The sequence below is a fragment of the Hemicordylus capensis genome, chromosome 5 (assembly GCF_027244095.1).
Source record: "Hemicordylus capensis ecotype Gifberg chromosome 5, rHemCap1.1.pri, whole genome shotgun sequence".
Taxonomy (NCBI): Eukaryota; Metazoa; Chordata; class Lepidosauria; order Squamata; family Cordylidae; genus Hemicordylus; species Hemicordylus capensis.
In genome coordinates, this window is record NC_069661.1 from 31,855,576 (window position 1) to 31,872,410 (window position 16,835).

At 43.1% G+C, this 16,835-nt stretch overlaps 1 protein-coding gene across 3 annotated transcripts in view; it reads right to left on the reverse strand.

Moving 5' to 3' along the window:
• The window catches only part of PPP3CA (protein phosphatase 3 catalytic subunit alpha), a 241,899-nt gene that overhangs the window by 19,851 nt on the left and 205,213 nt on the right, over nucleotides 1–16,835 (reverse strand). For all 3 annotated transcript variants that reach the window (XM_053254049.1, XM_053254048.1, XM_053254050.1), the window contains exons 9-10: nucleotides 10,611–10,736; nucleotides 6,395–6,469 (exon numbers count right to left, since the gene is read on the reverse strand). In XM_053254049.1, coding sequence (XP_053110024.1) covers nucleotides 6,395–6,469; nucleotides 10,611–10,736 — 201 coding nt within the window. The remainder of the gene's footprint in view (nucleotides 1–6,394; nucleotides 6,470–10,610; nucleotides 10,737–16,835) is intronic.

Consider the following 16,835-nt stretch of genomic DNA (forward strand, 5'->3'; position numbering starts at 1 on the left):
AGCCAATCACAGGAAACCAAGAGTGACTGGCCAGTAAGAGCGGGTGGGGGGAAGGCTATGCCTCTGCCCTCCCTCCCACAAAAACAAACACAGGATCCAGCAGAATGTCAGACTTACCAGCAGCCAGAGCACTCGCTCAAGCATGGAGCTTCCTCCAGCCCCTCCTCTCCATGCCTGTAACTTCCAGCCAGTTACAGCTGCTAATCAAGCAGCTCCAGCTTCTGATCCCTAGTGGGGCATCACCCACTCAAAGAAGAAAAATTTGGGTTGAAAATACAGCCCCATAAGCCAAAAGTTATTGTATTTTTTTCACCCTGCCCTTTGGGGGCAGGACCAGGCTGGCACCCCCTAGCAATTAAGACTGGCTGGAGCAGCTTGATGAGCAGGCTGCTCCAGCCAGTAAGAGTAGTTACTGGAAGTGAGGGAGAGGAGGGATTGGAGGAAGCTCTCTGCTCGGGAGAGTTCATTGGTTGTTGTAACTCTGATCTTCCTGTCTGCATTTGCAGGCAGGGAGGGGGTGAGAGAGAGAGAGAGAGAAAAGGGGGGGGGGGTTGGATGGCAAGCAAAAGAAAAGACTTGATGGGGGGGGAGAGAGAGGGAAGCTTCATGAGAGAGAAGAGGCTTGCTGGAGGGGCTTGGTAAGAGAAAAAGACAGACTTTGTGAGAGTAAAAGGGACTTGGTGAGGGGGGGCTTGGTGAGAGAGAGTGAGAAATTAAGAGGTATGGCAAGGGTTGGTGAGAGAGAGTGAAAAAAGAGGGGCTTGGCGAGGGAGGGAGAGGAGCCCACAATTGGCTCCACCTCTCACTATCTCTGGCTCTGCTCCCCATCTCAGGAGCTACCAGCTGCTGTTGCAGGAAGCAATCTCATGGGCTGGATTCACAACGCAGAATCATTCTTGGTTTAGTAAAGCATGGTTTTGTATAGAGCCTGCCCATAAACCATGGTTTGTTTGGAGCCAACAAGCCCAAATCTGAAACTGTGATTTGAAGCTGGTTTGCAAACTGCCATTGGTGCTAACTGTGATTTGTTGTTATGGCTGAATTCATAGACCACCGATAAGCCACAATTAGGGCCACTGCTCCACCTCAAGAGGCTGCTGCATCAGGGAAATCAGAGTGTATGTATGTATGTATGTATTAAACTTCTATACCGCCCAAACTTTCATCTCTGTATGTATGACCTTATAAAGCTGAGTCCCGAGCAGTGGGACTAAATCACTGTTCACTTACTTGTTGAACGTCTGGAAGATCAAACCATGGCTTTGGTTCTTAACTATGGCTAGCACAAGTCATTATTTTTGGTATGTCTGACACTGAACCCAGCCTCAGAAAGTCCTTTTATATTGCTATTAGCCACCAGTCTCTACCCCACCTGTTTTACTCAGAAGCAGTTAAGACATTATTATGAAATATATATTGGCTGACATCCAGACCAAGGAAGCACATGTGTCTTGGGCAACTCGTGATGCCTTAAGACTGACCAATTAGCTGCCAAAGACCTTTTGATGATACCAGGCTGGTTAGCCTTGCACAGTGTTATCCTACGTGGGAGCCCAGGGAGACCTACTCCCTAGTAAGTGTGCTTCAGGTGCTTAAGGCTGTGTCTTCAAGAAAACAATTTGCTTTGTATCAGGGTTACTGAAATCAAGGGATTTATTCTAGAATAAATGGATTTAGGACTTCAGCTTCAGACTCTGCTGAAAATAGTAACTTGGGTCCTAACAAAAGACACTTCAGTCTTCAAGGCAGAGACAAAGTCTGCCAGGAACTCAGGAATGGGAAATGGGGAAAATGTAGATAAAGTACAGCAATTAGGGAAAGCAGAAGATTCAAAAGAAGTGATGTAAAAATTATTCCATTAAAATGTAGGTATTAACTTAAAATAAGTTACCTCATTAAAGCAGATTTTAATAAGATATGGTTTATAAAGCATTTGGAATACTGAAAGGCCCCACAGAAGTGATAGATAATAACACTTTGTCATCACAAAGTACTAAAATTACTAGCTGATGTCAAGGCACCTCTGAAATGAAAGGCATTTTCTTCACATCTCAATGTGTGCATATGATAAAACTATCCTACACTTTTTTCATTTTTCCAACTGTACCTAAGCTTTTATTTCACTATCATCCCCCAAAACATACTGGGTTGGATCCCGAGTGGTGCAAGGAGAATTCTGCTCATGCAACAAGGCTTTCTCACTCTCTGCACCCTCCCACAAAGCATTTAAGAACATAAGAACAGCCCTGCTGGATCAGGCCCAAGGCCCATCTAGTCCAGCATCCTGTTTCACACAGCCCCCCACCAGAGGATTGTGGGGACACTCTAGAACAGGGGTAGGCAACCTTGGCACTCCAGCTGTTGTTGAACTACAACTCCCAGAAACCCCAAGCACAATTTATTGTGTGTGGGAAGGGGGGAATTGCTAAAAATTGGGCAGAGGCACCTGGCATGAATGGAGCTTCAAAAGCTACAAGGGCTTTTTAAGGTGTCCACATTGTTACTGTAGGAAGAGGGGACAGGACAGATCTGTGGTGTAGCAGACGTGTACTCATACATGATGAGAGCCAACCACTAAGACCACATACAGTGCAGGGAGAAAGTGTTAACAAGACTGGGTCACCTTTGAGCTCTGGCCTGTTTAGAGTGCTGCTTGTTCCTGGAGTTCAAAAGGCAATCCAGTCTTCCTGATAATCCTTCCCTGCAATTTACATGGTCTTAGTGTTTGTTGGAGGAGGGTATTTTTTCAGGAATTGTTTAACAGAATGACAAAAAAAAGAGAGAGTAGGCAGATAAAAGGAGTTAAGTCTTCAAAAACAGTTGTTCTTATTTTGTCCCACGATTATTTCCCCCCCAGTTTATAACATACACATACGCATGACATGGAAGACCGGATGATTTCCTTGTGTTGACATAATAATAGTTCTCTCAAACAGTCATACATGACCTCTAAAGCCACTAATTTCAAGAAAAACTCAGTCATCTTTCATAAGAACTGTACATCTTCTCTTCTGATAACTACCATGCCAGAAAAGACTTATCAACTCCATAAAACAATTCCAGCCCTTCAAATAGTACAATATACAAAAGAGTATAACTCTCAAAAGGGTGTGCCATTCTGAAAAAAATATGTAGCAGTGATGGTGTCATAAATACACATTAAAAGGTGATTGTCTCTTTGTCCACTGAGGAGGGCTAGGGAGGGTGGAACAGAGTTAAATCTTTCAGTACAGGCCTCCACAAATGCAGTTTTTGAGAGCAAGTAGGGTTGTGCATGAATCAAGATTTGTGCATGATTTGAAGGAGCAGTCCGGGCACCTTTAAGAGAGAGGGGAGCAGGTCCATACCAGCTTCTCTGCTGCTTGCTGTAACTTCCTGCCTTGATGTCACCCCCGCTCAGCACCCCTCACACAGTGGCCATGTGAGTGCGGCTGCCGGGCCATGCGAAGGGTTCTGGGGTGTGTGGTGGACCTGCTCTTCTCACTCTTAAAGGTGCCCAGATTGCCCCTTCGAATCATGCATGCATGTCAATTGGTGCACAACCCTTGGGAGCAATTGGCCTTGGCCCTCTGGTAAGTAGATATTCAGCGGTACAGAGCCTCACCCCCTAGAGTTCTCAGCAGCTGAAGAGAAGAAACAGGAGGGTCTCTTACAATGCTTGCAGAATGTGCCTGCTGTTTCTTATCTTCTTCATATCCTCAAATAAATGAGGAAATATCATGCCTCTCCCAAGCTCTAGGCACATGCTATAGGAATCAACTCAGGGAAGAGGAGAAATTGCTGACGACCATAAATAATGGTTGGTTAGTAAATCAAATCAACATCTGTGGACATGTTGCTTACAAACTCACAGGGTTGATATGATTTCTATCAAATCAATTGAAATCATGATTGTGACCATGATTTACATAGCTTCACAGAAGGGCTCGATTTTAATGATTTAAATCACTAGTCAGGAAGATTCTATTTAATCATCATTTTCTAGTAGAAGTACATTCTTGTTGTCTAATATAATCTTAATGCATATTCAAAGATAGACGTAGGTTTCATTTTCCCATGGGGCCGGACCAAAACCATGCACACCACCACAGGCAACCAGGCTTTGCATTTCTTTGTTGCACTGTTTGCATTTTGCACACATGCCTGCCTTACCCACAAGTACAGGAACTTCATAAAATGTTCCGAAATGGGGTCTCTTTTATGGCCTACTGCCATTGATGGCTGTTTCCTCTCTACAATGGAGGATACACTCTGAAAGAGTTTCCTCAGGACTGCATTAATATGTTCTGTTCACTTTTGTTTTCATTTTCTATTCCCCTTCCCCATGTATTTATATCCAGATTCCTCCTCCTCGCTCAGATCTAGTCCATCCCCCCAAATCCTCTATTTATTTATTGACCTTCTTTATCTTTGCACTTTAATTGGGGGGGGGCCTTGGGGGGGGAGTGTGTGGTGCACGTACATCACCCGCAGAGTAGGAATGATCAGGTCTGTTATCTCTCACACCCATATACAGTTGTTAAAATGTTCACAGAACATAATTATAAGTTATGATTGATATTTATGATGGTATCTTTGACCTAGGTTCTTTTTTATGATTAAAAAAATTAAAAACCAATTTAAATTTAAAAATTTGAAATAAATAAGTAAGTAAGTAAGTGAGTAAATAAATAAATAAATAAATAGTGTGTGCATGTGATTTTTCTTAATCAGCCCTGCAAACCTATACATAAGTTTAGAAAACACTGGATTCCAATATTTTCTTTGCTCTGGATACTCAAGAATACTCACTGGTATGATCAGTAGCTTAAAGCAATTCTCCATGAAGCAGCAAGAACCTTAAGGCCAAGCTTAATTGCCATTTTACATCTGATCTCTAAAATAAGCTCATACTAAATAACCAGACAAAGATGTTTAGAGCTGCCCCATCCCTGTTGACCTTTAGGAAACATCTGAAGACACATCTCTTTAGCCAAGCTTTTTAGCTATTTAGTGGATTTTAGCTATTTTAATTTGAACTTTAATGTTTTAAGTGGTTTTAAATTTGTTTGTTTTGTTTTATGCTAAATAAAACTGAAAGTTGTATCTTTATTTATATCTGCAATATTACTTCTGCAGTTTGAAAGGATACCCCACAGCAGAAGGCTTTATATATGGGAAGCTAATGAAGATTTATTGTCTTTAGAACCACCCAGCAGGGATAGCATGTAAGAACTGTCTTGGTATTCCAATCTTGGGTTCCTTTAGTCCAGTATTAGATCTCCAACAGTTGTCAGCTGGATGTTCTTTGGAAGCTCATAAATATGGCATGCTGGAAACAGCCTTCTTAATTTGTCTCTAAAGTGCTTCTCAAGATTGAGACCCCAGTCTTAGCGCTCCTAGAGAACAGCTACTGATAGTCCTTCCTTGTACATATTTGTCTAATCACTTTTAAGCATTTAAGCTAATGACAATCACTCCATGTTGTGGCAAGTAATTCCATATGCTGGAAAATGGCTATTTAATCTTTTCCCCAAGTCAGATTAAAGAGAGTCCCTGAGGGGTTTCTGCCATAGGTAGCGTTGGCTCATTTCTTTGGGTCATCTGGGCTAGAAAAAGCAACTTGCGGAAAGCTAACGTGCGGATGACATTGCACTGCTGCAGAGGGCTGAACTTGATAAATTTCTGTTCCTTTCCAATTCTGTGAAAGGGATAGTTCCTTCATGGAGAACATAATGAAGAACATTCTTCCTAAACTAGAAAGAACTTAGCTAGCATTATTGGATATGATACTGTTGAACAAACATGAGCATCCTGGGCTACATCCTGGGAGAGCCAGCGTGGTGTAGTGGTTAGAGTGTTGGACTAGGACCGGGGAGACCCGAGTTCAAATCCCTCTTCAGCCATGAAACTAGCTGGGTGACTGGGCCAGTCACGTCTCGCTCAGCCTAACCTACTTCACAGGGTTGTTGTGAAAGAGAAACTCAAGTACGTAGTACACTGCTCTGGCCTCCTTGGAGGAAGAGCAAGATATAAATGTAAAAATAAAATAATAATAATAATACACCAGGCCACAGTTTCTGAAGTGACTCCCCATGATATTATGTTCATATAAATGAGTATCATCATTCTATGTAGCATGGTCTTCCATACTCAGCAATCTCCGGATGCACAGAATGAGCATAGAGGAAATACCTCTAGGTTAGTGGCCATTTGGTCATTTTGGTCTTTACAAACCATGCATAAAGCAAACATATCAGTGTCTAGCAGGAACATGGTTTTGGGGAGGAACTGTGCTCCAGAGGACTCCTCTCAGACTCCACCCCAAGACTTGCCTTTAGATTAATAAATGAGAGTTTCAGGCACAAATGTTAATCAGAGCAAACCACCTCAACAGAAGGCATAAAGCTCTTACCATCAAAGCCATCTTCCTCTGTTCCAAGTTCATCATCTGAGCAAATGTTCAACACATTGACCAGCATCTCTGTCACTAGAAGGGAAATGGAAGATATGAGAATTGGACACATCCATTGGGACCAACAAGAAGACTATGTTAATGACAATCATGACAACACTCAGCATATCAATAGTATAGAGCTTCTATTATATTTGCAGGAATACAGATAATTTGAGATCAATGCCCTTATGTAGTTAATAATAAAGGATAATGGATAAACTTTACTGACCAAATTGAAGAATCACTGTACAACCTCCTATTTTAAAAATATAAAACATGTGTACCGCTCACTTTCAGTGGGCAGAAGATGCCATGGAGAACTGGCGGTTTGGCTGAACCGCCAGTCCCCATAGTGCACTTGGGAGCCCAACTTCTGTTATCAGGACAGCTATGCTGACATTGGGCATATCATCCAAACCTGCCAATGTTGGCATATTCTGCACTACTTATGGTCCAGAAGCCAACATCTGTCCCACATTTCAAATTGTGTTTACAAACGTCTGCTTTCGGGCTGTAAGTAGGGTGGGAATATGCAGACATTGGTGGTTTTGGATGGCACGCTCAGTGTCGGTATAGTCATCCCAACAATGGAAGTTGACTTCCTGTGCTCCAGGAACTAGTGGTTTGGCCAAGCTGCCAGTTCTCCATGACGTCTGAACCCGCTCAGTGTTTGAGCGCCAAAATAAGTATCTGATGTCCTTTTCTCAAAAACTTGCTTTCCTGCTCAAATAACAGTTTTGACCAGATTCTCTGCTGTTCCCACTGAAATTTTGCTACTCACCCCTCCCACCTTTCCCTCATGTACTGGGCACGAGATTACTAGTTGCTGTGAGTTTTTAAAAAGAAGATATTTTAGTTAAGCACTCAGAAATATTTAAGCAGGGAAAGGATGTATTTCTCTACATGAATGCTCATAAGATAACCAAAGCCTAACACTAGGTGGTTGTTAATGCAAGTTGACAGCATTTTTTTGAGGTCAGGACTCTTCTGCACTGGCAGACCTTTGATTTTGCTGAAAAAGCAGTGTGTTTAACTGGACTCAGAGGTCAGCCCAAGGCAACTCCCAAACTATACCTACTCCGTGGAAGTTGTAGGCTGCAGATGCATGCACTACATTAAAGAGCAATTTCATCAGGCAGATTTACATCTAGCTATGACTTTCTGAACACTGCCAACTGCAACATGGCCAAATAACTGAGATACTTTCCTTGAATTTATATTGTTATCCAGATCCTCTTGGTGCTGGGAGGTTTTAAGCCTTAGCCAATTCCCTGTATTATTAAAGTAAGAAGTAGTACTTAAAATTATGGATTTGTTGATCAGATAGTGATATCTTAGATCATAATAGGCTACCCAGAATGTGCTATTAAAAAGCCTCATAAGAAACCCTATCACTGACATAGTGCTCCAACAGCAAAGTTATGTTTTCAGTATTTTAGTCAAGGCATACCAAGGTTTAAGCCCTGGGATTGGTGTTTAGTTTCAGAATCAGCATGTTGACATGTGAAGTAATTCAGAAGAGAGGGGTCTCTGAGCACAAACACCAAGCCTTTCCTTTAGCAGTAACCATAAATACTGGACTTGCTGCTCAAGGTAATTTGCAACATAAAACAAGCACAACTAAAGGGCAGTTGAAATGTATTTTAAAAACACCAAAAAAAAAACCCCACCAAAAAAACAACAACCCAGTACCCCTTCCCCAGCATGGGCCTAGATCCAGAAATGTGGAAAGAGAAAATGACTTAGTGCTGTTCTGTAAACTGTTGCACAAGTACAGATAGCCCTTGTTATCCACAGGGGTTCCATTCCCACCAGTTCCCATGGATAACAAAATCATGGATAACGAGCTCTTGAGATAATGGGGATAGCAGGGTTAGGTTCATCGGGTCAGAAAAAGGTGCTCTCCAGTTGTCCAGAAATGCCCGCTGCCCCCGCAGATTCCCAGTTCAGCCAATTTTCTGCACAAAAAACAACTGCAGGACCTTTTTTAAAACAAAAGAGCCACAAAATGGTTCAGTTTAGCAAAATTGTGGCCAGAAACGACCATGACCCAGAAACCAGGAATAGGTTAATTTTGAGTATTTTAAAAACTGCATGAAACAAGTTCGGATCTATATAGCCCAACTGTAGGTATGTGGAACAAAGCACAGAAGGGCATTCACTCTGGCTAGCTGTCATGCCCTCCCTTCAGCAGGGCTAGAAGGCCGTTACAGAAAGACTCCATCTGCAGAGCAACTATGCCCTTGCGGCTCAGGGCACATCAAAACTACCGGGCATGTTCTCCTCTACTGTTTGTTCTATAGAGACATTCACACCTCCCTCATCCTTCCACTGCTATGACTCTGACTCTAAGCCTGCCATCACATATAGCGTTGCCAGGTTCTGTGCGTCTGTGGCCAGCACTCGGCGTTGGATGGTAAGCAGTGAGTCCTATCAGCCTCAATATGACCCTTCGATGGCTCAGGGTGGGCTCTACACTTGCTCACTCAATACTGATTCAATACAAAGACTTATACTCCCCCACCGCTTTTACTGCTCCTTATAGCCTTATAGTCTGTCTGTTATCCAGTTGTATTACTTAGGCTTTTATGTATTTCTGTCTTCTCATGTCCTTTAATCTTTTTACATCCCTTTTAATGCCTTTTATGCACTTTTTCTTACTTTTCAGGCTTTTTATGCCCTCATGCTTCTGGTGTACTTCCTACTATTTTTAGCATTTTTAGTATTAATATGTACGTTAAGTACCACACTATATGTAATCACCTTGTGTACTTTTTATCTACTCTCACTTTTAACATGTAATCACCCTTATACTTTATGCTGGTCTATGACCATAATAAAGATTGATTGACTATTCAGCCCCAGCACAGAACCCCTCCAGTGCAGTGTTCCCTCTAACCAGATGTTGTTGACTACAACTCCTAGAATCCCCAAGCAAAAGCCATTGCAGCTGGGGATTCTGGGAGTTGTAGTCAACAACATCTGGCAATCCCTGTTAGAGGGAACACTGCTCCAGTGTTTGCTGCTGGTGTCTAACTTGGGTTTCTTTTTAGGTTGTGAGCCCTTTTGAGACAGGGAGAAGTTATCTGCAAAAAATATGAGGTATGCCACAGGTTATGTGCTTTGTTGTGCAAGCACAAACATGTTTGCACTAGCGCAACTTGGTACGCAAACTCCAGAATAAGCACAACAGCCTTGTGCAAGTTAGTCATAAGGATATCAGCCTCTGATCCATGCACCAGTAGTTCAAATTTTCTGTAGCTGTGACATCTGAAGCAGGTCCTCTACTGCTGGAGAGCTGGGAGAGAGACTTACAAGATGGAGGCATGAAGATTTTTAGGAAAGCTTAAGTTCTGGCACTTGTGATTTAAAAAAAATAATTAAAGTTGTGTCTAACTGAAGTCCTTAATCTCCTATAATTATTGGCCTGCTCCCTTCCATTTACTTTAGAACAAAATGTACTGTACTACAGTAGTTTAAAGGAGCTGCTGTGTCTCTTGAACTGTGGATTTTCTCAAACTCTGTCCCAAGCTGGGGTAGCAGCACAGGAGGAGTGGCGCAGGATAGCAAGAGCCCAACTTGGAAAAACGGTGACATAAAAGGTCTGGTAAAAATAAGCTTGGAAAAAATGATGCTATACTTTGATTTCATTCCCTGATAAGTCACCCCCCCCCCAAAGAATGTTTTTAAAAGTCCAATTATATATACTAACCCAATAAAAGCATTTTTATTATTGCTATTTTAAAAGGCAAAGAAAAAAAGTGGGGAGAAGTTATACTGCCAAGACTGCACTTCATAACCCATCAGAAAGAACCTTTTCTTCCATGTAAGCTAACTAAGCAAAGAGGTACCTCTTAAAGTAGTGTTTTCCTTACTATTAAGCAGGCAGAGAGGAACTGGCCCTATCTAGTCCCAGCACAGCATCCCTCCTGTGGTTGTTAGTGTCTAGCTTGTGTTTACTTTTAGACTGTGAGCCATTTTGGGATAGGGAAACATCTTATTATTGTTTGTTTTTATAGGTAAACTCTTTGAGAACTTTTTGTTGGAAAGCCGTATATAAATATTTGCAGTAGTAGTGGTCTCAACCAACATGCTTCTGATCCCCCCCAAACTTCTTGTGTGGCCAGTTCACCCTTTGACTCATCCTACACCACAGAGAAAGCAAATGACATACCTTTCTCTCCAACAAATGGCAAGGACCAGGTAAAAACATCCATGAAATTTGGAAGCCAGTATGGATGAGGGGAACAGTTGAACTGTCTGATGTTCATAACGTTGTTTTCATATTTCAATACTGCAGCTACGAAAGAAAACAAATGGAAAATCATTAGCCGTTTGTCATAAACATTTAACCCACCATCATGGATGGTCAAATCTGGCCAAAACTCATGATTTTCAGCCACAGAGAAAAGCCCAACCCTCTTGAGTTATGGAAATACAACCTGTCTCTCCGTGCTGGTTCGTGTGGTCATCTTAAGCTGGATGTACAGTACATAAAAGTCGGTAGGGCAAAGTGGCTGAACAGTGTAAAGTGCTTCCTCTGGAAAGACAGGGATTCACTATAGCCCATCTCTGTAGCAATATCAGTGCTGTAATAAGGACCTTTCACTTCCAAAGACCTTGGCACTAATCTCTGAGGAGAGGACAATAAATCCACACAGGCACAGTACTGACTGTTCCTTCTTTTGCTTGTCCTTACCCCTGCTGCCGATGTGAAAATGTATGCTGGTAAATGACAGGCCCCAAGTCTGCTCAGGTAGCTTAACATCTATACTGAAAGTGGAATCCTTCTGTACCAGCTGAGAATACATTTTGTTACCTTTCCCTTTATCAGTTTTTGCATGATTTTCTTACTTAAAAGAAGAGTAAGTAAAAGACTCCAAGGCTTGCCCAGAACCAGGTAGTCCCATCCTTGCTGTGGGCTACCACCAAGAGGTATGAGGGAAGAGTGTGGCCAGAGGTGACTGGTTTGGCTTGAACTGGCCTGCTCCTCCTTCCTTTGTGCCTTCCTGGACTTTGGATTAAGTTGCAAACCACAATTTGCTGTTATTTCCAAACTGGGCAAGCAATGGTTTGCTAAAAAACCGGAAGTCAGAATGCAGGAAGAGGTTTGCATGAGGAGGTTCTCCTTCACTGAAGGATTTCAGTGAAATTTTCAGTGAAAGTCAGACAGAATTTGAGCAGCCATGTGTGAGGGGAGCAAATTCCTGCACTGAACAGGAGTTTGGACTCGAAGACATCCAAGGTCTCTTCCAAATGGTTCAGATAAACACAGCCAAGCACATGTGATAATGCTAGGGATGTACTGAGGGTGTGCCCACCCTGACATCACTGACAAACATCTCAATATGCTCTCAGGGTGTCCTTTAATCATTTGAATCACTTCTGTACATGCACTCCAAAACCCGGTTTATACAGGATTTGGGAGTTACTGTAGAGGGGCAATTTGGATGAACATCCCCCTAATGCTATGAAAGTACATGCCCAAGAGCACATGAGGATGTTAGAATGGATGTGTTTCTAGGGTATCTCCAATGTTATTGCATGCACCGGTGAGTTGCACTGGCCCTAGGAGAAGAGAGGGGAAGGGGAAGATGTTCATGTCTGAATAAAGCTAGTGTTTAGCCCTATTCACACATCATGTTCAACACTTGTATGAGGGTACAGTGTACACAGGTACAGATCTGCACATGGGTAGAATTATTCACACATACTGAACACAGATACAGCTGCACACTACCTACCTGGACCATTTGAGGGGTCTGTACTCAGGTTTACTTTTAAAATGAATGCAGGTACAGCCATTCACACAAGAACAAGTATATAGACATCTGTACACCCATATAACATAAAAGGCCCATTCACACAACTGTTTGAACCTACAGTAGGTTTTAATGTGGGTTATCAACATTAGTGTGATTATGTGAACCCCTGCTAAGGTGGGAATCTTGGGCAATATACCACCATGGCATGGATTCACTTTATTTTATTCATTCATTCATTCATTTAACCACCCTTCCGAGATGGCGTAGGGTGGTTTACAATTAAAAACAGAAACCACTAAAACCAATAACAATTAAAACAGAAATATAAATATGAACACCAATTAAAAAACATCTTAAAAACTATTAAACTCTCAGAACAATTAAAACCCTGAAAACCAAGTCAGCATTAAAACAATTAAAACTAATTAACAACCCTGAAAGGCCAGTCCAAACAGATGGGTTTTAAGGGCTCTTAATCAGTTCAGTGTTGGTAGCCCACATTAAACCTAGATTCAAACGATCGTGTGAACAGGCCTAATGTTTGCAAAGGGCTTTTATAAACAGATAAGCCAAGGGCGGGCAACAATGTCCCCTCTAATCTTTTTTATCTGTGTGCAGAATGAGTTTAATTCTCTGCGGAAGTATCAAGTCAGTGTGTGCGCAAATGATTTCCGAATAGGGCCCTCCTGATTCAACTTGAGTGGGAACTAAAATGAACTGAGCGGACATCAAAAAACTTGTGGGCGCATGCATGTGCACACGCCTTACAGGGAACATTGGTGGGCAAATCTCACCCTCCAGCTGTTGTTGAACTTCAAGTCCCATAATTCTCAGCCACAATAAACTGTGACTGGGAAAGATGGGAGTTGTAGTTCAACAACAGCTGGAGGGCCATGTTTTCCCACCCCTGACTTAAACCCAAATATGTGCATGCATGCTACACTGAAGACAGACAGCTGCTTAGTCAAGTGCCTTAAATGTTTCTGCTGCTGTGCTTGTAGATTGGGTAAACTCAGTAGCATTTATCATCTGTTGAAGCAGAATTCTTTCAAGTTCCCTAGGAAGAATTGCAATTTTATCTTAATAATTTATATGTAAATAGGAGGGAAGCTATTTTCCCAAATACTATTTTCTCTGTCAGATTATACTTCTTGTTGCATTGGGATAATATATTTCAGTACCTGTCAGGTATTTTTTGATTGTGCAGAGATGTACTTCTCTTTGATGGGGACACCATATCTCATCAGCAGAATGATGGTTTTGCACAGCAGTAGAGATGTGCATGAATCATATTTTGCAATTCGATTTGAGCTCAAATAGAATCGCAAATCCTCAAATCGATTTGTTGAAATAGCAGCCATTTTCCAGCTGTTTCGACGAATCAACTCAAATCAATTTGAGTGATTTGGCCATAGGGAATAATGGGGAATTTGAATCACCCTATTGTTCCCTATGGGTAGGTCCTAAGGACACAAAGGTGGGTTTGGTGGTAGAGCATGATGGGTGCTACCTGTCACGCAACCCAACAAAATAAAGGTGTGCTGGGTGGCATTTTAAATTTTTTAACCTTTTCCAACCCCGCCCAGATCTTTTGGGGGGGTTGGGGGAAAGGTTAAAGATTTGTGAGGTAGCATGTCTCACACCATACCACCCAATCCACTCTGGTGTCCCTGGCACCTACCCATGGGGAACAATGGGAAGATTCAAGTTCCCCATTGTTCCCTATGTCCAAAACAAGCAGAGTGCACACATTTCACAACCCTGCCTTGAAAAACACTGCAGAACAGAAGCACACTGTCCCTCCCAACCCAGAACACAGATTTAAAAAAACGAAACAAAAAACAGTCCAACAATGGCCAAAAAAGAATCATTGACTCAGAATCTACTGCCAGCCACAGTGCTTGCGATTCAGTAACATCATTGGTACCAGTTGCTCTATTACACACAATTATGACTCCTTACAACTGCCACAGCAGCACCCTTAGCAGCAAGCATAGCCATAAGAACTATGTTTTCAGCCACATTTTGACTGAATGAATACAACTTGCAATGTAGAATGCAGATTGCAGAGCAAACCAGAGCAGTGAGCGAAGCACACGTTATGTCAGACATGGAGATCATCTCACGGCAATCACCAAGAACTCTCTGTCTGTCTCTCTGTCTCTCTCTCTTTCTCACACACACACCCCTCAGCTGTCACTGTCCATTTCTTGCTACAAGACTAGCTCACAAACAAAGCAAATCACAACTCAAGGAAGGCAGGCACCCAAGTTCTGCTTTTGTCAAACTGAGATCCAGCAAAACTAGAGAGTGTTATAGCAGCAATAGCACAGCATATTATATTCAGTGCTGAGAAAAGAAAACCACAAAATCATGGGCCATTGGTCTGACAAGAAACAAAGCTTCTAGACTCTTATAATGAGAAGCTCTTTTTTCTCTTCTTCTCCAGCATAAGCATACATCCCTGCCTGCCTGTGTCTGAATAACACCATGGCCTCAGACTGGTGCTGGGCCCCAGCTTACAGCCTGGCATATGGGTCAGGGCACCCATCCATCATGTCATCATTGGCCACGGTGGTGGCATATGTGCGTGTGTCATCAGCCCTAATGGGCAGATTGTGACACATCTTGGTTTGGGGTTGGCCAGGGTGAGGTGAGCTGCCAATGGTGTTGCAGTGGATGGGGGTGACAATGAGTCACTCACACTCCATGGCCAACTCTGTTGGCCCCTTCAGGAAGACCAACCATTCCACCAAGTCAGCATCCATGTGTGCGCAAGGGGGTGTCACCACATCCCCGTCCATGGAGGACAAAGCCTTGTTCTGGACACTGGATGGCAGGCACAAGGAGAACTGTCCGGCAATGTTGTAGTCGGGGGCAAGCAGTTGGAGCTGGCATTCAGGGCAGAAGCTGGCATTCTCGGCCCCCTGGAATGACTGATCATCCCAAACTATCATTTTGAATAGGGTTCTCAGAAAGGAGAGCAAGGGGACAGGGACCACTTGAAAAGCAGGTCCTTCTCTCCGTCTCCCACCATGACCAGTGGCATTACCCCCACCTTCTGACCGACACTGCCTTGCCCCCTCCTGGACATCTTGGGATTTTTTAAATAATTGAAGCCCTAACAGTGATGGAGAGGGAGGGAGGAAGAGCCTTTAAGAGGATGTGGGGCTGGAGATGGCCTATTTATGCAGTGTGTGCCCACACAGTGCTATCTATAGCACTGTACTGCACACACAGAAGCTAGAAAAATTAAATCCCCCCCAATAAAGAAGCAGGGTTGGGGGGGGGAGAAGGCTTTTTGGGGGGAGCAGAAGTGAGCAACAATGGGGTAAGTCTAAGGATGGGAAAGGGCAGTGGGTTACTGTGGCCTTTCTAACCCAAACCCAGCCCTCCTGCCCTACAGTCCTACTAGTACCGAATCCCTCCCTTCCCCAAGCTAGACCTTATTTAAACAACTCTAATTTCTATTGGTGTAGAAATTAGACCAAGGTGTGTGTGCGTGTGTGGGGGGGTGTCCCACCGTCTGGTGTCTTCTGTTGGGGGCTTCTGGCATCTTCGACTGGAGTCTACCAGGCACTTTTGGGCCGAGAAGACACCGGGGCTCAATAGCTGGGGCGATGGCAGGTGGGCACCAGTCAGCCACCCACCCACCCACCCACCAAAAAATTAAAAAAAACTGGGAGAGGAAAGGGAGAGAGAGAGAGCCTGGCAGGCTGGACACCAGACTTTCTACAAAACACCAGCCTAAAAAAACGAAAAATGAATCCACCAGGCACACGGACAGCAGCAGAAAGGTGCAGCTTGGGGGGTGCGATTTTTTTTATAAGCACAACACCCCAGTTATTAAAGCCGCTAGGGGCTAAAAGCCACAAGAAGAAGAAATGCACAGAAGAAGGAAGTTCAAAGCAGCACCGAGTAAAAGCCAACGGGGCTGCTGGTACAATTAACACAAATTAGAAAGAAAGAAAAAGCAGTGTGTTGGTACAGCAAAAAATGGAATGAAAAAGAGAAATGGTCAGATAAGCCAGCAGGCACTCTGCCTCTGTCTCTCTCTACACTCACTGGGCAAGCCCAGACCATTGTAGCCATTCTCTGCTCTTTGTGCTGCTGTAGTCTCTCTCTCTGATCCTTCTCCTCTCCTGAGGCAAAAAATGGCTCTCTGCCTCTCTGCTTCCAAGCAGTCCCTTAAATAGATTTTGAAAATCCCTCCTTTTGACTTCCTCCTCCCGCCTCCCAGCCAATGGGGGCACAGTTGCCCATGACAACACTTGATTTGAATGACAACAAGCCAAGGAAGGAAGGAGATCTCAAGCCAATTGGAAACCAGTGCAAGAAAACCAATCAACAACTTGGAAAAAAGGGGCTCAAAATGGCACTTGAATCACTCAAATCAATTCAAGCTCGAATCGGGGTTGATTAGAGATTCAAACTCGAATCAGGCCCTTTATTCTAAGGGCAATTTGATTAGAGTTTGAATAATTAGAATAACCTTGATCTGAGCTCAAATTGATTCAACTTGTATCAATTTGCACATCTCTACATAGGAAATGCTAGGTTCAGTCTCCAATAATAAATGATCTCCAGAATCTCCAATAAGAGATCAATGGTAAAGATCCAGCTATTTAAAAGCG